The sequence below is a fragment of the Athene noctua genome, chromosome 8 (genome assembly GCF_965140245.1).
Source record: "Athene noctua chromosome 8, bAthNoc1.hap1.1, whole genome shotgun sequence".
In the NCBI taxonomy this organism is placed as follows: Eukaryota; Metazoa; Chordata; class Aves; order Strigiformes; family Strigidae; genus Athene; species Athene noctua.
Window position 1 is genome coordinate 24144754 of NC_134044.1, and position 27090 is coordinate 24171843.

The 27090-nt window shown below is 46.8% G+C and overlaps 1 protein-coding gene across 2 annotated transcripts in view; it reads left to right on the forward strand.

The window, feature by feature from the left end:
* Positions 1-2338: 2338 nt before the first annotated feature.
* PLD1 (phospholipase D1) overlaps positions 2339-27090 on the forward strand; it is a 67143-nt gene continuing 42391 nt past the window's right edge. For both annotated transcript variants that reach the window (XM_074911678.1, XM_074911679.1), the window contains exons 1-6: positions 2339-2430; positions 19654-19839; positions 20181-20308; positions 20600-20745; positions 21580-21688; positions 23174-23239. In XM_074911678.1, the coding sequence (XP_074767779.1) occupies positions 19686-19839; positions 20181-20308; positions 20600-20745; positions 21580-21688; positions 23174-23239 (603 nt within the window). In that variant the 5' untranslated portion in view covers positions 2339-2430; positions 19654-19685. The remainder of the gene's footprint in view (positions 2431-19653; positions 19840-20180; positions 20309-20599; positions 20746-21579; positions 21689-23173; positions 23240-27090) is intronic.

Sequence of the window (27090 nt, forward strand, 5' to 3'; positions counted from 1 at the left end):
CTCTCTGTGTATTTGTGATGCCAGCTGGTGACTGAGATTGGGGATGAGATCTGACAGACAATATTGTGTTTCTTCAGAGCTTGAGATATTTCTGAAGGTGTGTGTCAGGTATCCACTTTATGAATTGCCTCTGGGATGGGGAAAGTTATGGGAAGTGTAGCAAATTACTAACGGACAGGAGCACAATGGCATTTCTCCTGGAATAAATGAAAACTGTGGGTGAGGAACCTGCCCTGTTGTGGTGCTCAGGAGAGGGGAACTCTGCTACGTAGAGACCAAAATGTTCATGGAGAATATCTGCTCTCTTCTGCTGCTGGCCTAGCCCTGCTCACAGCGGCTGCCAAAATAAACCTAGCAGCAGAGAAATTAAATATGCATTAACTGAACTAAGGTTTACGGATTTGTAAAGATTTGCCAGAATTCAGCCAGGCAGTTGCATAGGTGATGAGCGCTGAAATGAGCACCGGGCGGGTGGGCAGGGGATGTCTGTGGGGAGAGTCACTCTCCTCTGTGTCTGAGATGTCCCCTCCCCGTACCAACGCACGTGGAGAGGCGCGCAGGGACGGGAGATGAGGGGGTGCCTGCGGCAGGCAGAGGAAGCTGTGGAGTCAGCAGAGGTGAGGCTGGAGAAAACGGCAGAGATGGGGCGTCCTGGGCAGGTGGGTGCCTTGATGGACGCTCCCCGTGCTGTCTGTCCACTGATTCCATCCCGTATGTTGGCGTTAGCATGAAACCTCTCCACGGTGTGGGGTAACGTGTCCCTCTCAAGCACGGCTTTGCCAGCTCTTTGGGGTGGAAGGGTGATGCCAGTGATACAGGGGGACGTTTTGTATTTCCCATCGCCCCTGTTCTTTGGTGCAGAGCTCCACCCTGCTTTTCTCCGTTGCTTTGTTCTCTCATGACGCTGAGTGTTAGAAATGTCTGTGCTTTTTTCCTTGCTCAATACAGAAAGCACTGGTGAGCCACCCTGACTCACAGCTCTTCTTAGATGCTGAGTGGAGCAATGTTTGAGCTCAGCAGCGTGAGTTGAAGGAAGTTGCAATGCTACCGGGAACCCACCTCAAATTTCTGTTTGATTTTAAACATGAAGCACATCACTCAAGCTGTTTTCAACCATGTCATAGTAAATGCAGTGTAAAGGAGCTGAGGCGACGTGCTGCAGGTGTGCCCACAACCAAAACGGGTACTGCGCTGGTGGAGAATGTGGAGATGCTTCAATACTGCACTGCCACAACAGGGGTAGAGTCTGTCTCTGCATTAGCAGTGACCAAAGTCACGTTATTTACCTCATGTAGATTTGAGGACCATGGTTCGGTTCCTCACCGTTAAAAAAAAATCCTTTAAGGAAGAAAAATATCGTGATGGCCATATTGAAATCTTGCTGTAGAGCCAGAAGCGGGAACACTGAATTCCCTGGAAAAAGTCACCAAAATGTCCCCTGTACAGCTGCGGCGATGGAAGCTGTAGCACTGCAGACAGGTTTCAGGCATTTTACCAGCATGCCAGTATGTGAGACTGTTATAGCTGTTTAACGTATGGAGGGTTTTTGCTTCTCCGCTTGTCAGTTCAACACTTCTATAAGCAAAAACATTTTCCCTCTTGCTAAAAAATCTGCTCCTTTGCATATTAAAAAGGGCATATAGGAAGTAACATGAAAAATGCAGCATATGCAGGCGAGTACTGCTCAGATACAAACAATATGTGACCATAATTATTAGGTTGTCTTATCCTAAAAATAACATTGCACGTGTATTTAATTCATTGTTAATTTGCACTGACTTTTTCATTTGTTCCCCTCGCCAAATGCAATTTCTTGGCGGCGGTAAGCTGGCTTCTCCTTGTTGAAGTAACTGGGCTTCTGCGAGAAGAGTACAAAAGGGGAAAAACTGTGTTCCCTGGGAAAGCTGTATTTCCATGAGCGTGGAGCAAATCACTTTGAGTCCTTGGACTTGCAGGGCTGTGAAGTTGAAATTAAAAAAAAAAAAAAAAAAGCAGACTTTCTCCTCACTGTTAATGGATCATTTCTTGATTTTTTTTTTTTTTTTTCCCCTCCTTTAATAAGACGTACCCACCATAGAAAAAAGGGGCAGAACCCGCTAAACCACCCCGCCCTTTCCCTCCACCCTTCCTGCCGGTATCCCAGTCTCTCCTCAGCTGGGGGGAGTGGTTTCCCCTAATTATCCAGAGCCCATAGGCTGGAGTGCCTGGAGGTGGGTCACGCTCCCCGCTGCCGAGGGGGCCAGCCTCGATGCTGGAGCCCAGGGGCCGGCTGGGCGGTGCCGGGCTGCGGGGCCACGGCCGGGGCCGGGAGGGTGGGGTGGGTGGGAAGGAGGATGAAGAAGTAGAAGAAGAAGAAGACGACGACGACGGCGACGCGGTCGTGCCGGCCCTGACAGCGCCATGAGGCTCCCGCTTGCCCCGGGGCAGGAGGTTGGTAGGGAAAAGCTCCGGGGGGTTTGCGGGGCGGCGGGGGTGCGCTCCGCGGGGTGCGCCGGTTCCCTGCCGTGGCGGGGGGTGGCTTTGGGGCAGAAAAAGGCGGTTATTTAAGCACAGCACGGGTTTTTTTGTTTTCTTCGAGTTAAGTCCCTGCTCGGGCTCTTCGCTGAGGCTGGGCAGCAAACTTTGCCAAGGGGAGGTGTTTATCAGCCCCGTAGGACGTACTTGGGTTGATTTACTGATTTTTTGATGCCTTGCACCGGGTGGGTTTGGACCCGGTGAGCGCCGCGCCGGCCTGGAGTCAGCCGCGGGGGGTTGGGGGTGGGCGCTGGACATCTGCTGCGAACTTCTGCGTTGCTGAGATGTGTCTGGCTGGTGCGACTCCAGAGCCGTGTCTCTGCCCTGGCCCTTCCAGCAGCCGCAGTTTTGGGGTAAACTGGAGAGTTTCCCAACGTGTGCTGGTAGCTGGCTGCCACAACCCGTTCGGCCGAGCTCCCGGTTCCATTCCCTGCAGTGAAAGCCTTTTCTGCCTGGTGCTGTTTTTCTTTATTTGGCTCTTCCAGGGAAGCTCTTCCTTGCCCCAGATCTGCCCTGGGCAGACTCATGCCGGCGCAGCTCCGGTGCCTGTGGGAGTGTTTCCCCTGCGTGGTCCGGGCTGACACGGGCTCTCTGCACACAGCAGGACAAAACAAACTGTGTCCAGGTCTGCGTGATCTCCAGGTCCCTCCTTTAAGTAAATCTGCACGATGCCTCTGAAGCCATCGGCGTTGGGTGGCTGGCTGGGGGACGAACGCTGATAGTTTAACGGGGCGGGTGAAGCTCGGTTAGTTTGGGGTTTGGTTGGACGTGGTAAGTCATGGGATGTCACGGCCGGTGTGTCCATGGCTGCTGGGACAAATGCTCTCTGTTTGCAGCTCGGGGGGTGGGAGCTCTTTCTCGAGTGTCTTTAATCGCTTAAGAATTCACGTTTTCCTTCTCATGCCATCTCTGGCATTTGATAGCGTGAGCGCACGCCAGAGACTTGCAGATAACCGGGGAACTTAATTTCTGACCACCTCTTCCCATGACGCTCAGGAGTGTTAGCTCCCTGGCTTGGGTCTTGTGCCCAGATCCTGCCCAGCTTCGCCAGAAGTTGGGAAGCTCCAAATTTAAGCCCTGGGCTACCCTTCCTTTTCAGCTTGTCATTTGTCTGTGCTCTATTTACTGTGAAGATACAAAAAGCCCTTTCCTTCAGCATAAGTGTTCCCGTGCGATGCTGAGCGCTGCCCGAGGATGCTGGGATCCCTGATCCTTGCTCGGGGGATGGGTGCTGAGGCTGGTGCAGGATGGTCACCGCCAGCCCCCCTTGTACAACTGCTCTGCTCTGCCCTGTGCTCGCCTGGGGCTGAAAGGGGCGCTTTCTTCTTTCTTTGCTGTGAGATACCACCAAACACGTAAAATCAGTATTTTTTTTTGTGGCAGGGAAGTGTGTCTGGCCTTCCCTGGGGCTGGGGGTGCAGCATGTGGGAGACCTGCAGTGCCCACACCGCCGCAGTGTCCCCATCACCCGTCTTCATGTGGGGCTGAGCTGGCTGGGGGGGGGGCTGCCCCCAGTGCTGCCCTTCCTGCTGGTGAGGGGCAGCCCCAGGCTTGGTCAGAGCTTCCTGGGGGAGAAGGTTGAGGTTTATCAAAACAGGCTGGGGAGAAACCCAGATCCCTCTGAAAAGACCTATGAAAATTTACAGAGATTCCTGCAGACTCTGGTTCAGCTGATTCAATGGAAGTTTATCAAAAGGTGTGTCTGTTTAATTTTTATTTAGCTAAAATTTAACTTTCCCACTTGGAGAAGATTACAGGGTCTCACTTCAGTACTCATTTGCACGTTCCACTTTGTCCAGATACATAACATCTTCCTTTTCAGGATTATTAAAAATTAGTGTTGAGGCTCCAGTCTTACTGGAAAAGACTTAATTAAGTGAGTTCTCCTGGGGGCTCTCATGCTCTTTTTATGTTGAGAGGCTTGAACTTCTGCCACAAATAATGCTCTTGCTGGCAGGTGTCTCCTGACCTCTCACAGCTGAGGAAGAGTTTGCTGGGATTGGAATTGCAGCTTCTTTAAACTGCTGGAGATACTGCTTTACATATATAAATGAAATTCTAAGCGCTAGGTAGGTAATTGTTGCTGGTGAAATCATTCTTTCATGAAGTGGACTGAAATCCCATGCCTCACCTAGACATTTTTACTGCTTAATAGTAGCAAAGTTGTAAAGGCTTGTGTAACATTGTTATCCCCTGTAATTTATGGAGTGCTCTTTAGACTGCAGGTGTGTCTGCAGTAAAGGAAAGATCCCTTGTTTTACAGTGGGTCTGCTCTCCAGCACTGATTTGAGAAATCTCGTCCTTGATAAACCATGCAGAGAAGTGCAGTTGTGTCTCCTCTGTCTCTTAGACATGAACTGAACTTGGGTTTTTACAGTCATTCCTTTTCTGGTATTGATTTAAAGCAAGTTAGCAAATCTGCAGGGGAAGAAATGTCAAGGGAATGCATTTAATTGCCACTGTTGCCATAAATTTTATTCCCTTGAAATCATAAAGAAGATATTGGTTATTACTGTTTATACAAGCTTCTAGGTTTATCATCTCTACCTAGTGAATGTACCAAAGCAGAAATTCAGTCTCTGAAATAACCAAAGCCCCAGAGTACTGCAGCAACCCCCCCGTACTCTGTTATGAGAAGCACCTTTCTCTTGCCTTTGTTGCAAGCAGGTAATCCCTTAATTTTTCACTGGAGCAACTATTTTGCAGCAAATCACTTAAAAAATAATAAAGAAAAAGTTTGGGTGTGAATGAGCACAGTACAGCAGCCCTAAATCTGTGTAATGGAGCTGAGGAGTCAGTTTTGTTTTCTTCTGAGTGTTGGGTTGCCGGAGTGTACAGTATCAGTAAGTACCTGATCTTAGCTGAGGGTGAGAGCAAACACTGCATGCTTTTTCCTCCTATTGTCTAGCTCACAATGATGGTGTGTTTTTTAACTTGCTCTCACATGTCCTGTACTGTGGAAACACTTCTGCAGGGACCAGGAGAAGATTGGTCATGGCTGTGTGACTGACAGAAGTTGCAGTTAGATTCTTGTTTTAATTTCCCTTCACAAAACCTTGGAGAGCTTTTTTTTCCTTTCTTTCCAAAAAGAAGGGTTTTTTTGGTCCTTATTCAGGTGCCTCTTGCCACGCTTTTTTGCACTTTGAGATGTGGGATGTGTGAGTAGCTGGCACACAGCCTGGCTTCTTTGCAGCCGACTCTGCGGGGCCAGATCTTGGCCCTGATGAGCTGCAGGATGGTGATATATATATTATCAACTTAACTTTTTTGTTTATACATATAAAAAAATATTTTTTTAAACAGCTCTTTAGCCAGGTGCCCCTGCCCTGTCACTTGCTTTTATGGATTCCGGAGCATCGGCCAGATGCACATACCAGCTCCACATGTGCAGACACCCTGGAAAGGAGAAGGTGGTGGAGGCAATGGGCAGAAAAAAACCAAACAAACCGACCCAAACCTTTGTTTGGCAGCTTTTCTTTACAAAATATTTGTCATGCTGCTCCCCGACCTGTTTGGCACAGGGGGTACAGGATAGCAGGAAGCAGCTGTGGCCCTTGGGGCAGGGGACATGTGCCCTTACCCTGGCTCCTGTGCCTGGGAGCAGCAAACAGGAGGGAAATGTGGATTTGTGGATCGTGGATTATATATGTATTTGTGTATTCAGGATTCCAAGTTTTCTCGGTTTCCATGCAATAATAGTGGGAGGTTTCTAATCTCCGGGGTCGGCATCGCGTGCCATCACCGCTGCCCTGAGTGCTTGGTGCATCCCTCGCTCCCCGTGCCCACACGCTGCGGTGGCATTTAGTGCTTTCTAGATCCTTAAAGCAGATAAACACCAAAACCTGGGGGTTTACATAACGCAGCGGGAGTGGGACTCGTGTCTGTCAGACAGCTCGCCTGCGCTGGGGTGCCATGTCCCCCGGGCACCCATCTGCTGGTGCGAGGAGGGGGGAGAAGCTGTCTGGTGGCTGCTGCTTCCATGGTGGAGAGTTGGGACCCCAAAATGAGGTGGGACAGCACCAGGTATCCCCCCAGCATGTGCTGCCTCCTCAGTGGGGAGGGGAGGAAGCCACATGCCCCGGCAGGGAGGCAAGTTTTGCTTCTGAGAATAAAAACTTGCAATTTAAAAACAGCTCTGGCTTGTGTGAGTCTAAATAGATACTGGTGAGGGAAAACTTGCTAAAAAGGGGTCAGGGAGGGGGATGGAGCCAGAAGGACCTGCTGCTGCTCTGACAGCAAGTGTGGTGTGCTGGGTGACAGCGCAGCATGTGGTCAGGGTTTATTGCCAGAAGGAGATGCAAGATTTTAATATCGAGATAATCACCTTGAGATAGCAATCTTATCAGGCTAATGTGCTTGCTTTGTTAAGAAAATAAGCCCAAGAGTGGGGCTGGGTGGGAATGAACCCAGCAGCATCTCTTTGGCACACATTTGCTGGTCTGCCGGCATCAGCCACAGGCAGTATTCACACCTCCCTGCTCTTTGATTGTGTTTCTGCAATCATTTTCCATTAAAACTTTTCCTTTTCTCTCTGGGGACACAGTGCTGACCATACTGAGTTCCAGCAAATGAAACTGTGCTTCGCCTCTAGTAGGATTTGACAGCAGAGTAGCCAGTTTACATTAATTATCTTAGTGTAATAACATTGTCCCTCTTCCTCTATCCCCTCTCTTCTGACAGGGAAGGCATAGATAAAATAAGGAATGGTCTTCTGCCTTAAGGAACTGACTCTCTAGGGATAAAGGCTGTAATAAAAAAGCAATGTGTATAGTAATGGGGTGGAAATTTTGCAGAAAAGCATCCTTCCCATGCCCACCCTGGGCAAGCTGGGGTGGTGTATAGAAAGCCTCTGAGAGGGGAGGTGCAGAGCTGAGGATGAAAAACCTCATTGCTATTTGCAGGTTTACTCAACAGAAAGACTTATTCCTTGGCTGTGGAGTCCTGTTTTAATTTCCTTCTGTGTCTAATTTCCTTCATTGCATTTTCAGGTCAATTTGTGAGTGGGCCCAATTCCTGTCTCGGATTTTCATTTCTGCCTGTGCAATGAGCCCTGGTGTGCAGCCCTCACATGAGGACTTTTTTCTGAAATAAGATAAACCCTCTGATAAATGCCTGGTGCTTTTCTGGGCTCCCCGGGGACAGAGTGCAGGGGGATCAGGTGTGCTCCCCAGCTCTGCGGGCTGTTTACAGCTCCCTCCCCTCGGCTGGGGAAGGGGTCTGGGCGCAGAGGGACCACTCTTCTCCGGGACGAGCGTTCCAGCACGCAGAGACAAAAGGCAGTATGAGGCAGACAATGTCCCACAGAGCAGGGCTCTGACAGCCTCTGTCCAAGCAAGTGATTCACAGCCAGTTGGTGTTTCTGGTTGTCTTGCTGTCGGGGAGCTTGTCTTGGCTCTTTTCCCATCAGGGTCCCGCTGGTGGCTGCCCTGGGGCTCCTCGGTGCCACCACCACCAATGCATCACTGAGCCACTTCCCAGAAATGTCACCTGTTTTACAAGCCGGACTTCTGGAAGGAGGATTTATTTTAAAATCAGAAATCAGCATTTCTTGTTCTTTGCCCTGGTCTTTATTTCTTCTTCTCCTGAGCACACGCGGCTCGCTGCATCGCTCTCACATCAGATGTGCCTCACAGCACTGGCTTCTCTCACCATCAGCTGGGCTGACACTTGCTTGAAGCCTCCAGGGATCCCCGAGGTAAAAATAAACCAGCAAGTGTAATTAATTGCACATTTCCAACACTTTTGGTAACCTGGGATGTTGCAGCTATGGCAGTACATCATAACTGCGCCCCACTACCTGGCTAAAGGCAATGTCACTGGTTTTTCTCTTTCAGTTTAAAATTTTTCTCTCTCTCTCAACAAACTTTGAATGTGATGCACAAGAAGTTTTAAACAAGTGGATATTTTGGGACTGCATTTTTTTTTTCTTTTTGTACAAACAAGATGCAGTTACATCATGCCGTTGACTTTTCCACACAAAGAATACAAATCTGCCTTGCTTAGTCTTCTTGGGTGTGGTGGGAAGCACCCATGGGTCCTGGGGTCTCCCAGGAAGCTCAGCTGTCCTCTCTGATACAACTAAAGGGCTGCTGAAATAATTCAGAGAGGCCAGTCATAGTCTTTTTGGAAAGAAATGCTTTGGTCTCTCATTCCTCTCTTTCTAGATGTCTATTTATGTAGTCCCCATGAAATGCTCTGAAGCGTATTTTTCCATGACGGAGGTTTCCTGCAAATTGATTTTTTTTTTATGTAAGTGTCCCACCCAGTGTTAAGTCTAACCAAGAAAGAATAGTAGATGACTCACGGTGGCTTTGAAATTTCTGCGGTTAGACCTGATCCTGCTGAGCTTTGGCAGGAAAATGGCTCATTTGCCATAATTGTTCACTGGGAGAAGAACTGGTGAGATGGGAACTGGTGTCTGAGCCCATTCAGGGTTGTGTGGTTTTTTTTTCTTCTTTCTGCCAAATAGCTTTTTTTTGTACATGTAGAAAACTATCCGCAGACACCTTTCTGAGCAGTGCTGCTCCAGAAAGTCATGGCAGTTGAAGGGGAAAAATAATGTTTAAATTTTGTCTCATCGTGTGCATCTGCCCATCTTGTGCTGAGGTCTGGAGGGTTAAGCTTATAAGTCATAACCTTAATGCTCTCATTTCCTCTAGGAATGTGTGGAAAAATACTATGCAGGAGACTTCACAGAAGAGAAGGAGCTGCGGGGTGTCTGGACAAGCCAGACACCTGTGTTGCTTGTAGGATGCTGGAGGTCTGGGCATGTGAGTAAGGGGGAGGAACGAGGAGGCAGCTGAGGCTCAATTTGAGTTCCAACATGAACACCGTCTTTCACTGCTTGCCATCAGTGTTCTTCTGTGCTGGCTTAATGGAAGCATTTTTTTTTTTCCCCTCTGGGAGAGGAGGATAAAAAAATGTATCCGAGGAATCTATTTTGTTCTAAGGAAGATGTCAGTATTGTCAGTGTGTGTAAATGAGCTATTTTGCATAAATTTGCAGGTGTTTAGTTGTATTTAAGAAAGAAACATAGGGGAGCTATTCTGTTTCTGTGAGTTACTTCTTTATAATGAGCAATTTTCTACTGAATTTGCCTGGGTTTGATCTTAGTTCAGCAGGTACCGATCTGAAACCTCAACCATCGTTCCAGAGTTATTTGCAAAATCTGAACTGAACTTCTGTAATTATTCACTCACCTGTAATTCTGATAATGAAGCAAACACTTGAAGGTATAGAAAAGTTGATTTTTTTCAGTAACTTGAGTACCTGGTGTCCTGGGTGCTGTTGTGATCCTGTGGAGGGTCTCCTTGGGAGATGCTGATTCACAAAGGCACCTGAAGCCCTCTGTAAAGTCTTGGGGACAATGTCACCTTTGCCCTCTGAGCTCGGCTTACAGCTTCTCTTACAATTACTCCTGGAATGTCCCCAAGCCAACTGTTCTCTTCTGACTAACTACAAGTTCTCAAATATTTGTTTTAGCTGGCCAGGGAGGAGGAAAATGCAGTCCTTGGGAGGCCTTAATGTTATCCTAGATCTACAGATGAAGCTGTTGATGAGCTGGTAGGAGACTTCTGGGTTTGAAAGGGAGGCCAAAGGCTGATGTTTGCCTGTGTTAGTGCTTGCTGCTGGCCGTGGCTGAGGATAAGCAGCTGCTTTTGGGAATGTGGAACAGGAGAAGGCATGCACCTACCTGTTGCTGCCTCTGGCACATGTTGCTGGTTCTTCGGGCACGATGTCTCATTGTACGATGGGCATGTGGTGCTGGGTGTACTGGCAAAAGACAGTGGTGGGAGCTGAGGCCGCTGAGTGCTGTAGCTTTAGGGGTAGATTAAAGAATGGAAGTCGGCCAAGGATGGAGACATCAAATTCTTGTGGAATATGTTAGCCAGAATGCATGGAATGTCTTTAAATGCATTGTTAAGGGGGGAAAAAAAAATCATTAGGGAGCTTCAGTTTGGAAAGATGCTAAATCCAGGTTTGCCCACAGGGGCACAGGAGTGTTTTGGGGTGATGTGCCTGCACCATGTCGTGGGGCTTTGCACTGGTGGCTCCAGCCTGTCCCTGCCCTGGGCAGAGACAGTGGGTGACAGTGCTCTCAGGGTGGTCCCATTTGGGCTGGGGAGGCAGCAGGGTGCTGGCCGAGGAGCTGAGAGAAGCTGTGACATACCTGTGATGGGACGGCTGGAGGTACGTGGTGTCCCCACAGCTCCTCCCTCTCCCGTGAACCTGACGTTTATCCTGTGCTTTGGGTTTACCAAAGTTTGTCCCTGACGTGCTGTGCACACAGTAAGTAAACAGCTTGCCCGAGGTTAATGTTCAGCATGTGCAAGGTTGATTCATGGCAGCAGGAAGCATCAGCATGGGATGGCACCCTGCAGACACCTGATGGAGCTGGGGGTTGCCCGGGTGGGTGGACGTGCAGCAGCCATTGGTGCTGCATGTGGGTCCCAGCCATGCTCCCTGCACTTGGGGGGCTTTAAGAGGAACAAAAGCAGCAACAAAACCTCCGTGGTGGTCACCTGGCAGTGTGAGATGAGCCTGTGCCTTGAACCCCCCAGGCAGGGATGGGAGCTGGACCTGGCTTCTGCTTGTGCGGGAGCATTTTGAGTCCTGTAATGAAGTGCTGCTAATCATGACCTTCTGCTCATGTCAGCTGTTTTTTTCCCAATGAAAATTATTTGAGAAGTTCCATTAAAACAAGCAAACAAAAAAAAAATCAAGACTATGGAAACAGCACTTTATTAAAGCAATAAACTATTAGTGAAAATACACGGTCTCAATCTGGTACTCCTTGTTGCTGTGATACCCACAGAAATTTCTCATTTCTTTGAGCAAGTCACGTAAAGGGTCAACAAAAAGTTAGCACCTCCGTGTGCTTTTTCGTGTGTTTTTTTTTTTAACAGCAGAAGGAGAAAAGAAAAATCATGTTCCCCCTTAATGGAAACTTGGCAATAAGCAGCAGGGTTGCAGCTGGAGCGGGGATGGTGACCTGCTGAGGTGTACCTGTGCTCTCTGCCTTGCTCTAGAGCAGGGAGTGCCTGGGCAGGGAGCGATGGCTGGCAGGTCCTGCTGCGGTCACCCACGTCCCTCCCCGCACGGGCTGCACCGCTTTCACCGGCTTTAGCTTGGCTGGTGGGAGTTATGTGAAGATCTGTGTTTGCATTTCTCAGCTGTCATCTAACCCTGCCATGGGCTGGAGGTGTTGGGCTGCCTCCCAGCGCGCCCGCTCAGCTCCGAGCCGCTGAAATTCCCCGCGGAAACGCGGCTTGGCAGGTGGTGGTCGCTGGAGCAGATGCGGCACTGGGAGATACCAGAATAGCACTGAGTGATGTACAGGGCCATGCAGACATCTATATGTTTAGATCATGAAAATATGTCCTGTATTTATATGACGTTTTCAACTATATATGAGCGGCAGCAATGCTTACCATCCCCTGAGCACCACGGTGGTCTCTGTCACCTCTCATCGTTGTGGAGATGGTTACTTCAAGAGTCCTTTGCATCACTCTTCTCACCCTGACAAGCTCCTGACTTTCAGAATTTTATATAAAGCTTTCATGGTCTCTGCCTCTTGCCAAGCTCTGTGTGTCTGTCAGTGCTCTGAAGTGCTGCATCGCTTGATCTTCCTACTCTGAGCTCTGGGAAGGAGGGACTTCTTCCAGCCCTTCTATTCCCTCAGTCTGGGACTCTCCTGGCCACTCCCTGTTGCATTTGTTGTGGTGTCTGGGGATGCTGAGATGGTGCTGATAACAAAGGTGGTGTCACCTGGTTCCTTTTGCCCAGCTGCAGCTACAGTGCTGGTGGGTCTCTGGAGGTGGATAACTGGGTGCTGGAGGCTTTGGACAACCCCTGTCCTGGCTTTCAAGAGTGTTATGCACAGTCTTCCAGGGTTTAGCGGTGCAGAGTGTGTGCCATGACCACATCTAGAGAGCAGAGGGTTCCCAGTGATCCAGGGTCAATCGCAGCTCCCCAGAGGATGCACAGCACAAGGTGCAAGTGCTGTACTTAAGTATGCTCATCCGTGCATGAGGAATCCAAAACATGGTGATGAATAAGTATGTGAAGGACTGGCATTAATCACTGATAAATACCTAATGATCGGGAGCAGGGGCTGTGCTCTGGGTGTGCTGCTGGGCAGGAGGGAGCGGGAGCCCCAGAGCACCCAGCGCATCAGTGTGAGATCATCAGCTGCTGCTCATCTGTGGATGTTTATATTTTCCTTTTACTGTTCTGTAAAACAAAATGAGTCCTTGGGAAGTGCCTTGACGCTTAGGCTGGTCTTGGGTGTGGAGAAAAATGCATCACACAGGGGTTTTCTGATTACAGCAGTGGGTTAGTCACCACGTAACGACAGCGCTGCCTGCAATGATGACCAGTGCCTTACCTCATAGTTTTCCTTGATCTGCCTTTTTTTTTTTTTTTTTTTTTATTCCTTCCCCCCATTGCCTTTTTAGCACGAGTGCTCTGGGACAGATGCTGCAGAGCCCAGCTCAGGAGCAGAAAGGGCTCTGCCCTGGTACAGATAGCACAGGAGGGACTTCCATAGATTTATCAGTTATTTCCAGGCAGTCCCAGTCTTGAAGCATCTTGTCCCCTGTTGAGAACAAGCTGTGTGGATTCCTGTGACAGCTTTTCCACCAGGCAGGCTGGTGGCTCGGCTGTAAGCCTCATGTGGGAAGGACTATGGAAATCAATAAAGCAGAACCAGGGAACTGTGCTGCAGTCATTAAAGTGGGAAGTGCTAATTGGTTCCTGCTTTTAGAGGTATTACTATTAAATGTAGGAACTTTGTGAGAATAATTGTTTTGGAAACTGTTTTAAAGTCTTTTGGTTTTATCAGGATTGGGCCAAAGATAAGAAATTTAGGTCTGGATAGTGTCTGAACATGATGGTTTTTGTTGATTTGGATTTGTTATTTCAGTTCTTTTCCAGCTCTAGATCTTTCCAGGGTGGGAGCAATGCTTTGGTTCTTATTCAGGAGTTGTTTTGTGTGTTTTAAAAAAATAAATTCTAATTCTCTTGAGTTGTCCCTGTAGTATGAGCATCCCGAAGGGGAGATTTTTCAGGAGGCGTCTCCACGTGTCATGCTGGCCACTTGCTCGTCTGGCTAAATGACTTCCATGTACTGAACTTAAGAGCAGAGTTGAATCATGCTGAGCATTTTTGAACACCCACCCCCCCACCCGTCTTTTAATTGCATAGTTAGGGAAAGTAACACACTACTTACAAGAGCCCTTGGATTTTGGTTTAAGTAGTAGGGGAGGATATACTGAAAAAGAAATCAGTGCATACCTTTTTTTACTCAATATGGGTATGTGGTTTTCCTGGGCTGGAAAAGCAGGGCCCTGGCAGGGACCCTGAGCCTGGTGGGAGATTTCCCAGCAGCTCGATGGAGGTCTGATACCTGCTGAGGACTGTGGAAGGAAGGTGTACCAGGGCCTAGGGGTGGTGACAAGCCCCACTCCTCCTGAAGATGCATATAACTCCTCAAAAAGGAATGTTGTCAGCCGAGGGTATTTCTCCATGAAGGGGTGGTCCAAGGATAATTTTAGGTTTAAAAAGTGCTGAATTAGGAAGTACTTAAGTTGAAAAGATTCATCACCACCAGGCAGGGCATATAGCTGTTGAGGGCATTGTGTGTAGGATTTCCTTGGCGTCTCATCTGAGCTCTTGGTGTTTTTATGGCACCCAGGCTCCTGGCAGCAGCAGGAGGAGAGATGAAATTTCTGGCTCAAGTTGTTTTGGTTTTTCTTTTCAATAAACCCATCTCATTGCCCTGTTTTATCCTGAGCCTGTCTCTGTTGCTCCTTGCAGCCGGGGAGGCTCCCGTGGGTCCCACCACCAGCGCTGCCTGCGGGACAAAGCCAAGTATGGGAACAGAGGTCACTTGTCATAGCCCTTGCCAAAAGGTCACTGTACTGGGAGAGATGTCATGAGAACTGGAATGAGGGTAATTTTCAGGGATTATAGTGTTTCTCGCTGTGGGGATGGGAGTTGATGTAGAACATCAAACCCTGGGAGGATGCTTGTTTTTACTTTATGTATTTTCTCTTCCCCACTCCTCTCTTTCCCAAATGAAGGCTTTCTCGGTTTCGTAGCTCTGCATGGTGCTTGTCAGCATCATAAACTTGTTGGGGAGCAGCCATTATCTGAGCTTGTGGCAGATCTGCCATGATACGTATAAGAGAATAAATTTAGGCCAACCGAATTTTAGGTAGTCTGTGCTATTACCAGCTGCATATATTTTCACATCAGGAATGTCTTCAAAACACAGAGCTGTTCATGAATATTTACTAAAATATGCATTTTCTGCCTTCTGGTTTCCATGCCTTTAAAGCTGTGCTTTTATTGTCCTATGCAACAAGTAGGAAAACACCATTTCTTTAGCAAAGGCTGAGATTGTCATATGAGCCCCGGAGTAATAACTTGGGGTTAAAACGTAACCAAATTGGCAAATGACAAAAATAGATATCGGCCTTGCAAAATTGCAGGATTGAGCCAGGGGTTTTCAGTGCATTCACAAGGGCTCAGGGATTAATATAGTTAAATTTGATTTCTATATGTAGTTGAAATCTTGATGTTTGGTGCAGTCCCTATTTCCAGTGTATGTATTTTACTGGTTCAAGAGGTTTGGGGCTGTGTGCTGTGAGGACAGCCCAGTGAAGGGAGGCAGAGAGCTTTAAATTGTGCTTGGAAGAGGAAATAGTCTGAAAACTGAGCTGGACAAAGGTAGTGTCAGCAGTGTTTGTGGGTGTTTTAGCATGTTTTTTCTCTTTAATTTTTTTTTACTATCTCCTTTTTGTCCTTGTTCATTCTTTACAAAGTTTTCCTTTACCGCTGATTTTTTTTTTTTTATTCAGTGTTTTTTCCTTGTTGCTGCTTTGCCCGGGCAGACTTTGAGCCAGATAAAGCTGGAGCAGCACCTTTCCTCTATTAATCAGCAGGTGGCCATGCCAGCCCCTGGCTGTCTGGGCAGCAGGTTGGAGTGTGTGTGTGCTGTGGGGGGGTCTCTCGGGGGAGCTGGGGTGGCTGTTGCTTCTCCCCTGCCCTTACAGACCTCCAGCCCTGGGGACTCTGCAAACCCCTCCTGGATGATCCCATGCCATCAGATGGGATTTTTCTCCCTAGTCTTTGCTTTAAACCAGCATTTCAGAGCAATTACCTCTTTTCCATCCTGCTCACAAGAGTCTTCTACAGGCTTGCAGACTCCAAGGTGTTTCCTTCAAGTCTCTTTTTTCCCCTTAGTCCTGACACCATCCTCTCACAAGCCAAGTGCTTTAGATCTGACTCTTGCCATCTTCCACACCCTGCCTTCCTTCTTGGCTCGCAGGCAGTAACCCTGTTTGTGCATTTTGGCAGTTTTTGCCTTTGTTCAGGTTGCTGGTTCTTGACTCGCTGAACCCCCTGATCTCTCTTTCTTGTTTTTCTTTTTTTTTTTTTTTTTTGAACTGCTGCCTAATTACTATCCTGAATGTCAGCTGTCAAATACTCAAACTTAGCTCTTCTTTCTAACGAATTTAATCCGATTTCCACTCTTGCAATTTGCCAGTATCATTTGAGTTCTCTCGCTGTCCTTCATGTAATTGCAGCCTCCAAAGCTGACAGTATCAGTACGTTTTATAAGCCTGTTCTGTAGCCCATCATTAGTGCAAGCCGTGAGTGGCACTGGATAGACAGGGCCTCCTTGATGCAGCCCTTCTGTTTTGCTGCTGAATCACGGATAACTGTGCTTGGCACGTGTTTGCACCCAGCCTGTTGCAGATCAACCCAGGCGCTAACTTGGCTTGCCTGTGGGAATGCAGACACTGTCTGCGTGGAACCTCTGGCCAGGAGGTTAAATAGCTGTTACCTAGCAGAGCTGTATAAAGCAATTTTCAGAAGCTTTCAGAGGTAGGTGGGACATCCCGTCTTTCCCGGTGACCCCTGTACTGCCCTCCCTGCCTGGGGCTGGATTTGCCCCGTGCCCTCGGGCTCTGCTGCTGCCCAAGTTTGTGGGATTTATGGCAGAGCCACAGACAAGTCACATTTTCCCTCTCAAATTGATAATCTGGCTCTAGTCTCGATGGGGAGAATCTTGCTGCTGGGACTGACTTGGGTCCAGCTGAGTTTGGAGTCTGCTTTATCCCGGAACATCTCTGTGCCAGCTGTGAAAACAGCTTTAGCTTTAAAAAAAATGAAGAATCCTGAGTTATGCAGCCCTGCTGCAGTCCTTAGCAAATAGTCATTGCATACACTGGTTAATTGTTTATCCATTAACTGACTGCATCAATTAATCTGGCAAGGGAGTCCAGCTGTACCTGGCACAGTGGGGAGGAGGAGGAGGGAGGATGCACATCCTTTCTGTGTTGGCTCCTGTCCACGTGCTCTTCCTCCAGCCTTGTTGATGTGGTGTTTATCTGCTGGTTTCCTTCAAGTGTAATTGCTGGCACGGCACGTACAAAGTGTGTTTGGGCTTGTGTTCTCTTTGACCATGCAAAACTCTTATTTTGGAAAGTGCATTAAGTTTCCATGAAACAAGAGCATCTCTTCAAACTGAAAAAAAACAAAAAAAACAACAAAACCCTACATTTTGTTTCCCAATGTGAATACAAACAGAAGAAATACAGAGGAAGATGCTGCTTTACTTACAGCTACAGATGGCCAAAAAAATTCTTTGTATGGAGTGCTGAGTGGGGGAATAAAAGAGAATTTTATTGTACACGTCAGTGCAGAGCAGGGAAGTGCTGTCGCCTGGTGTGGGGCAGCTCTGGGCTCTCCCCACCACCCCCCAGGGTTATTTTGGAAAGCCAGATAGTGTTGCCTCTCTGCTGGGAGTGCTGTTTATCTCTGCCTGCTTTCTAGGGAGAAAAATCAAACATCCGAAGCCAGTCTGTATCTGATGATATGACTTTGCTGCTAGAAGACAACAAAAATGTACCTCGTGCTCTCTGAGTAATTAAAGTCCCCTGTCGCATATTAGTAATAGGTAAAGTGTAAAGTTTCTGATGGTGAGAAGAGTCTTCCCTTCAAGTCACAATGAGGGAGGCGTGGGGCAGTGCTAATGATAAATTGTGGCTGCAGGGAGGCTGTGCCAGCTGGGTAGGGTGGTGGGTAATAATAATAATAATCCCTATCATTTGCCTTGATCGTCCCACTTCTCAGTGTATCTCCATCTGCGAGGACAAAGGCAAATTCTTTTTTTTGCCCTCCCCGGACAGAAGGGACGTGAGGTACCTGGTGCTATACATGTGTGGGTTTGTGTTTCAGTTACTCAGGGAGATCTCTTGAAGGGATATGTCAGCCCAGGGAGCCCCAGTCTGGTCCTAAAGCCTGAAGTGCTGTGGTGGCGTTCCCAGCCACTGGTGGAAGGTGACGGAGCCCCCAGGGCCCTCGGAGCCCTCACTCCCAAGATGAAGCTGTTGATTCTCCATTTGCTTTGGTAGAAGACATTGACCCAGTTTTTCTTGATTCAAGTCTGTGTGCAAACGGATTTATATTTTTTTTTTTTTCTGAAAATGAATTTAACATGCTTTTGGGCTTACATGATATCTACCTTATGTAGTAACAAAATTATGTACTTATTTCAAGAGGAAATGATAATAAAGACTTTTCTTTCAAAAGCAGCTGAACACATGAAGTATTAAAGTGTTAAATTATTTCCAAATTACAGCATACCCAGCTCTTTCTACAGAGCTCACTCAAGAATAATTGCAGTGTTCTTTGCAGAATTTAACATCAGAAATACTGTACTTTTTTTCTTTTTTTTTTTTTTTTTAAAAAGTCATTCTTTCACACAGTATAAGAGCTTCCATGAGTATAAATGGGCATCCTTGTACTGGCTTCTGTAAAATGTTGCCAGTTTTTCCTGTCCATATTTTTTCAGTGTAGCTGTCAAGCTGTGACATTTGTTGTGGAGCAGAACAAAGATTGAAGGGACTTTTTGTCATGGAGAAGCCCAGGAGCTGTAGCTTGGCTGCCAGGTCTGCAGCCCTATGGCGAGTTGCAGACCCTGGAGGAAGAAGCAGCTTTGCAAATACTCACCAGGCACTGAAAGCTTGTGCCTGTCTTAGTGAACATGCCTCACATCTTGATTTTTCTTTTTTTCCTATTTTTTTTTCTTCTCCTTTCCACATTTTTGTCCTGACTCAGGCTTGTGGCCTCATGAGTGGGAATAAAAGTGGGAAATCCTGTAGTTGTCAGTCCCCAAATATTTCCAAGTGCCCCTGCCTGACTGCCCTGAGCAGGCAACAGCCTTCCTGCTGCCCACTGTCTCCATCACAAAGGGGCAGTGGGCTGGTCCCCTGCGGTCACCTGGGCTGTATAAGGGGTGCAAGCTCTCTGGAGGGGTGAGGATGAGTTGTAGCATCCACCTGTGTTGCTCCTAGGCTTTCTGTGGTACCCCTGACCCTGCTCTGCTCCCTGCACGTCTGTGACTTTGGAGCCTGGTGAGGGGATGGAGCTGTGGGAGAGCACAAGACACACTGATACTGTGGGAAACTGTAAGGTGCATAGAAATAAAGGAAATCTTAATAGTGTTTATATCACTAGTTCAGTCAAAGGAAGAACACTTAACAAAAATGCATACTGATTTTCTGAGTGAGCTTTTTCTCTGTGCAGCCTAACCTGGGTAACACAGTGTTGCGTGAATTAAGTTTAGGATTTGGTCAGATAATAATACGATTTGTGCTTTTTCTGGTGCATTGTCATTGTTACAGAGCTAGCTGAGATGATCAGGCAGGTTGATGCAGAAGCTTCTTTGCTTTCCCTTTGAAATCAATATGTGAAGGTATTTGTAAGCCACAACCAATCCCCTGCAGGTTTTTGTAGCTGGAAAGTGAAATATTATGTATTTTCCATTTTAAAGTACAGCTGAAATGCACGAGTCCTGTGGTCGCTGGCATTAGGGGGAATTTTTTCTTGTAGCCTGAAGCTACCTGTGGTATTTTTACTGCTCTACCTGCTTTGGGCAGTGGTTTTCTGTAGCTGCAGGGCTGGGAATTTGGTATTGGCCATGTAGGATGGGGAGAGTTGGGATGAATTTGGGTCAGGGGCTGGAGGGACTATGGGACCGCACGCTGTCAGGGTTTTTCCTTGGCCCTGCTGTGCTAAGGTGTTGCAGAGGGTATGATGACAGTCCTGCTTCTTCCTCCTCCCCAGCCCCCCTTGGCTCAGGTGTGCAGGTCCCTGAGATGTCACTGAAAGCCGAAAGCCATGCAGCTACATCAACACTGAAGAAGATCGCTGCAGACATGAGTAACATCATCGAGAGCCTGGATACCAGGGAGCTCCACTTCGAGGGGGAGGAGGTTGACTCGGAGGTGCTAAATGACCCAAAAGGCACAGGTGAGTTGGTGTCTGTATGTTCTCACCCCATGTCCTGCCTGGATTTAATAACTGATAATGAGTACGACCTCAGTGGTTTCACCAAGCTCGGCCACTGACCCTGTTTTAGGACCAGAAGGCATTACTCTTACTTAGCACTTGAGTTCTTCAAGTCAAGTCCCTTCTGTGAAAGCTTGTCTTTAAGCTCTCTTAAATAAAACCTGGTATATTTTAGTGGAATTAAAGCTGCTGTGTAAATGTTCCCATGTTATAGCATTTCAGCTATCTGCTGGCTTTCATGCCAACGTGAAATCCCCATCGTTACAAGGCTGTTGAACTAACAGGGTTTGTGGTCTTTCCAGTGTGCGTTCCCTTCTCTGTCATTTATCACACCCATGGGTTCAAAGAGCCGGGCACGCAGACGTACATCACGGGATGTCCTGTTCGAGTGCGTGTGTTGGAAGTTGAACGCTTTACTTCCACAAAGAAGGTCAGAACTTCCGGGAATTTCATTTAATTTCCATAGAACTGTATTAAAATGCTGTTTGTGGGTTAATTTTGTGCATGCTTGTTGATGGACTGAGGAAGCGGGAATGCATGTGTCTCAGAAAACGTTTGAGAGAAGGTTACCTGTCTGTTTATAAAACCTAATAAAGCAGAACAAGAAACTGAGACAGAACAATCCTTAAGTAAAATTGAATGAAGGCTTTTTAGATGAGCAGCTGCATGGAAATGGCTTATTTCAAAGCTGCGTCCCTTGTGGTCGGGTTCTCCTCTGCAGGTACCAAGCCCCAATGTTTACACCATCGAGCTGACCCATGGAGAGTTCACCTGGCAGGTGAAAAGGAAGTTCAAGCACTTCCAGGAGTTTCACAGGGAGCTGCTGAGGTACAAAGCCTTCGTGCGCATCCCTATCCCTACCAGGAGGTGAGTGTGCAGCCCTACGGATGTGGTGGGATTTGGGAAGATGTGATCATCTTTTCTCTTTTAGTAGCATATCGGTTTGGCTTCATCGATCCCGTTTACTTTGCTGTAAGGAACAGAAGGTGGAAGAATTTAGCCTCTACAAATATTTAGCAGCTATAATAAAAATATTTAATCTCTACATATTTAGCAGCTCTATTTAAGTGGTGCAAGCATCTCTCTGCTGACATAGAAAGCGTGTTGGGTCCCAGGTCATCAGCTTTTGAGCTGAAATTGCCTTGAACTGGGGGAAGGATTATGCTAATGTTAATGGGAATTGTTGGCGTGCTGTGGCTTTCTGCCAGCATGGGGTGGATGTGGGAGGTACGGAGGTCCCTGTCATGGGTGGTCAGCCCTGCCCAGGCTGGCCTTGGTACTCAGGGTGGCTGGGAGCATAAGGGGGAGAAGTGGTGTAGGTCAGCAAGAGCCTCCTGATGTGGAGAAATGTGGAGAGACCATATTATAGGAAAGGTGAAATTATGAGGGGTTAAGAGCTGGGGGAACATAATGCCCTAAAAATAGGGTTTAGGCCACCTTTCCTTATAAGGGCAAAAGGGGACCCTCAAAAATCAAACTCTGATATTTCTATGTTGTATTTTTGTTTGTGAGCCAGTTGGAGCACGCTGGCTTCTTAAATGAATCCACGCTTGCCTGTTTTAGCTTTCCTGCCCACCTATCTCAGTTTTTAAGAGCTTGGATAGGAAAAATCAAAGCATTGCAAAGGAAGGGTTACGTATCGAGGCACGCACACACTCACAGCACTTTTGACTTGACGTCGGGGTTTGTTTTTCCTTCCAGTCACACGGTGAGAAGACAATCCATCAAAAGGGGAGAACCCAGGCAGATGCCGAGTCTGCCGCACACGGCAGAGAGCACGGTGCGGGAAGAGCACTTCTCCAGCCGGAGGGTAAGCACCTGGCTTGGTGTGTGGGGCTGGAGGGATGCTATGGGGGGGGCTTCTGAGGTGCAGAGATGTCAGGGAGTTTGCTTGCAAAGCGACACGCTGTCAAAGTTCTTCTTTTTATTACCATTAAAGTCTTTTGCTTGACAAAGGCATTGACAAGACTAGCTTTAAGCCAGATTCTTCTCTGTGCAAAGGGGAGGATGCTGCTCCCAGGGTTGATATGGGTGAAGTTTTCCTCTACAGTTGAGGAAAACCACAATGCTGAGAGTGGTGGTTCCCCTCCTCCCACCTGCTCCAACTTAAAGATAGAAGAGGCAGTTCACAGAGTCAAGTTGCATGATGGAGGCAGCCCTGTGGCCATCAAAATCTGAGAGAACTCAGTCCTGTCTCGCTCTGAAAGAGGAGATGACAGTCAGGCTCTTGATGCTGGAGTGGGTAATTTTAGCCGAGGCACACGTGTTGTGTGTAACTTCATCAGATGTTAACAGATGGGCCGTTCTATGAAGAGGGTGGATGTCTTCCTACCTCTTCATCGCAGCTTTGCTGTTTGGAGAGGAAAAAAAAAAAAAAGAGTCTGTAAAAACCCATGTTTGTTCACCCTGTGCTTATCATTGTCTTTCTGCTGTTCACTCCCTGCCTGGGCTTTCTGCCACTGAAGCCTCACACCCCAAAAGGTTGTGTCTCGTGGCTGTGCAGTGCAGATAACCCTCCCTGCTGTGCATGGCTTTGCTGCTGTGTGGGGAGTTTCAGGAGAGAAATGTTGCTTAAAGGAGGAAGACAAATGTTTTCTAGATCCTTTTTTTTTTTTTTTTTTTTCCCTCGGTTTCCTTGTGGCATTCCCACAGCTTTCACCATGGGGATATGGACCCCCACTGCCCAGCTGGGTAGCTCACTGCTGTGATGCTAATGCTGAGAAGGAAGAAGGTCTTGATGACATTTGTTTCTTCTCTGTTTTTTTTGTGTCCTGTAGTACTCTGCCCATTTTCCCATGCCCAAACAGCTTAATCTTTTCTTTGCCAAGTTACTGTGAGGATGGGAAGAGATTATTTCTCCTGTAATGGTTTCTTTTGTCCTCTCCTGCCTGGGGAGGACAGGCTCTCCAGCAGTTGGTGGCTTGGCCACTGACCTCTCCATGGCTTTGGGACAGAGCGGTGTGGTCGCCGTGCTCCTCACCCCATGAACCTGATATATTGGTTAAACAGTCTGTGTCTGAGGCTGTGTTTCTCACAAGGCTAATCCGTGTGGGTCAGAAACAGCAGGGGCTGGTTTTGTATTTAAAATTGTTCTGAAACTTGGGCTCAGTCAAGAAAGTTAATCTCTAAAGTGACAGTGCCAAGGAGCAGATCTGCTGGTGGAGGGTACAAACACGACTCCGAACCGTAAACAAGCAGTGATTGATTACTTCTTAATGTCAGACAGTTGGATTTTTGGTTTTTTTTTCTTTAAAATTCCTACATCTTATCTTAAGTTTCAATGTTTTAATTGTAGAAACAGCTGGAAGAGTATTTGACACAGATCCTGAAAATGCCCATGTATAGGAACTACCACGGAACGGTAAGTAGAAATTGGTTTCCTTAAATGCCTAAAGAATATTCAACAAATGTTGAATGCATTGGAAGAAGATATGCAGCTTACATAAGAAACATTTTACATCCGTTTTGCAAGCATTTTGGCTTAGCTGATTTCTCCAGCACTGATGTAATATGACTGAAACCAAAGGAAGAGAGTGCACAGATCAGTCCTGGAGGTTGCTTTATAACACAGTAATAACCTCCTCAGGGTAGTACAGTCCAGAAAGCTGATTGTACATGTGTGATGTAGTGGGTTTCTGTTTAATTCTGGAGAGTGTTTAAGATGAGTCAAATTTTTAAATGCTTAAACGATTGGAGTCCAAACCATGTTTGTCATTGCTCCTTCAGTCTGGGGTTTGTGTGTGGTCCTGGGTGCAGATTTGTCTCAGGTTCCTGTTCTGTGCAGTTTCACTGGTCATCAGTGACACTGAGCTTGTATGAGTGATACCCATTCACCTCCACAGCTTTTTGTATTGCTTCTAAAAGGGGGGTGGTAATTGGCTTATTTCCCCAAGTCGATGGTCTCTTTGAAATGAGGAGAGATGTCAAATCCAACTTCAGGCCTATTTTAAGCAAAAATATTTCCTTTGAAAGCCACCCTCAAGTGTTTTCTTCTGTAGCCCTTCCCTGTCTGCTGCAGATGTAACGTCAGCCTGGGATGGTAATTTACTTCCCCTTTTCTTGGCTGCGTAAGGAATGTGTTACTCTCTTTTGTATTATCAGCAAGACCTGATGTGTGCATCAAGTCGCTGCAGAGCTTAGTGACATTTCTGAGCGAGGGGTGATAGTTGGGAACACTTGGTTTTCAAACAGGCCAGAAATGTTGAGTGAACTTAGGGTATCTGCCACAGCCAATTCTTCTCTTCAACTTTTGTTGTTGTGTGGTAGGTGTTCTGCCCTTTTGCAATATTTCCGTTGTGTAGAGGTGTTGGGCAGTTTGTAGCTGGATGTCATGCTTGAAAACTGTTTGTGCTCTTATTGCAGAGCTCAGTGTGTTGAGCACCACTTGCTATATGGGGCAAAGTGCTCATCCAGTGTTGGCCGTCATGCTTTGGGTTGTGAAAAATCTTCAGATTCAGGCAGAGGGAACTGTGTTCCTTAGAGTGCTTCTTTTGGGGGCAGGCTGTGGAGTTTAAGTCCAACATAGTCATAAGCTGTTGTTAGTCTGCACGTGGAAAATAGTCATCTTTTGTTCTAAAGGCAAGTTTGGGATAACTTGGCAATTTTGATCAGTAGCATATGCAAAGCGGGGGAGAGTTATTTTACATTGTGGATCCATTTTGTCACTCTTAGGCAGGTGTTGCCTTTTTTTTTTTTTTTTTTTTTCCAAATATTTTGGAGAATTTCTGCTCATGTAAGAACGTGAGTGATCTTTTGACCAGGCTGTGGCTCGAGGCGGGCTGCCATGGTGGGGGCTGGGAAAGGAGACGAGTGGTCCTGCCTTGCCCGGGCAGCTGTGGGGTGCTCCCCTCCTTCTGCATTGAATCACCCTTCTGTCCCTAGCCCCTGGAGCCAGATGTCACTTTGCACATAAATTCTCAGTTTATTGTTGGCTCTCACTGGATTTGGCTGCAGCGAAGCATTCAGTAAGGACTTTTCTGCTAATGGTGGCAGTGCTGCGGGTCCTACAGGCAAAGAAAGCAAAGGGAGAAAAATGTTTCCTTTAAAAAAAAAAACCCCACAAAAAAACCCCCCCAAAAAACCCAACCCCCACCCATTCTCAGACTGAAGTGAAGATTTCTGGCATGTTCCTTAGAACAAAATGAGGGCTTTGCTCTTCCCATGGTTGAAAAATCTTTTGCCTGCAACATTGACAAATGCTGTAACTCTTAATTTTGGGGTACATTTTGACTCCTGTGTATTCCTCTCATTAAATCCATGTACCAAGGTGGTTTTTTAAATCCTGAATTCTTTGTAAAGTCAGACCTGGAGTTGCAATGGCAAGCTGTGACCTGCCTGATGTGTAACCCTCGGTCCTTGTGAAGAGCCTGCTTGGGTCAATTGCATCTCCTTGGAGATGTTTTTACACCTGACCTGCACAATTTAATTAATTTACTCTTTTACTTCTTTTATTTTGCATTTGTGGTTAATTTATTATCTGTCAGTGAAAGGATCATCACTTTCTACACTGTCTCGAGGACATGCCATGCCCTGGGGGAGTCGTGCCTGCAAGTTGAGCTTGTAGCAGTTTTGGGGACCTGAAGTCCCTGGTGGGTTGAAGACCAGGTCCATGGTAACCACACGACATGGTAGAGGTTGTACATCCTCTAGCTTTTCTCGGTGACACTCCTGCAGGCTGCGGAAATAGAACACACTGAAACATCATCATTTAGAGGTGTACCGAGTGTCCCTTGCTTTGACTGGCTACCTCTGATCAAATTGACAGACTTCTCACATTTCCCTTAATTTCTCATCATTCATTGTATTATTTTGTGTAGAGTTCACAAATAGATTGATAGATGCATTATATCTTGTGATCAGACCCCATAGCCTTTCATTATTTTATTTTTTTTCCTTTTGGGTATGTGACATTAAATCTGATGTCTTCTAGTCCTTTTTGCAGTACTTCTGGGCTGATGTGCTTCAAGAAGATTACCATTAAAATGAATGTTGTGGGAATCTCAGTGTGTTAATTGTCCACATGTTTTTTCTGCAAAATAGAAATTTGAGGAATATAGCCCCAAAAAATTAGGAAACGGGGCCCGTAGACTTGACTGTATTCCATATAAAAGCTTTACGCATTGGATGTCTGCATCATTTTTTTGTATGAGCTGAAATAGTTGAAAGATACCTAAGCAAAATGAAGAATAAGGTTTAGTTGAACCAGAGTGCGTGTGTCTAACATCTTGCATGTTTAGTGAGTGTAAAAACCTTATCCTAAGTGCAAGCAGTACAATGTAAAACCAACTCAGATATGAGAGAGTGGCTGCTCTTTGCCTCTGATACGGCATTTGGATCTGCAGACCATTGCAAAAGTCCCCACCCAACCCTTTGGTATTTTTAGTTATTGCACTTGAACTTTAGCACGTTTAACATTTTTTTTGGGGGGGGGGGGTTAGTATAAGCCAATTTTTTTTTTGTCAGAAATAGCTGGCACCTTCTGCTGAATAATATTATTCTGAAGAGGGGCATAATTTCATTTTATTGCTAGCCACAGCTGCTAATCAACCTTATGTTTTTTTTAACGCACTAAACTAAAAACAAAGGTCAAAATGAAAACAGAGTGTGGAGCTGCTGAATTCTTCCTGAAACGGGGGTGCTCTGAAACTTTTGCTTACATAAATCACACATGCTTGACATTGCTGGCAGAACGGGCTGGATTAACCATGGCTCGTGCACCTTGCAGCTGGTCCTTCACCTTTCGGATCTTGTCTTTCCGCAGCTGATCACTCCCATCTGGTGTGTGTTTTGTTTTTTTTTTTTCTATTTTTTTTTTTCTATTGCTACAACAATGTCATCGAAACTGCATTCTCTAGGCCTATATCTCATACTTAAAATATTCTGCCACGGATGGCTCTGAAACCAGAGCGGGATTCCAGCTCCCCGGGGAGGCAGCTGGGCAGTGCAGGAATTCAGTTGTGAAGGAGATGAAAGCACCTCCCTGCTCTGCGCTTCCCTCTCCGTTTTTCTGTGAATGACAGACACCTCGGATGAAAGGCACTGTAACAGTAAAAATAGCTAATGCAGCAATAATAATAATAATAATAATAATAAATAATTCAATCAGATATTTTCCACTGCAGTGAAAAATTTTCCTTTTAATTGGTGGAATTTATTTATGGGTTGTTTTTTTTACAAACCAACGCTTCTAATTGGTGCTGCTTGATCAACATG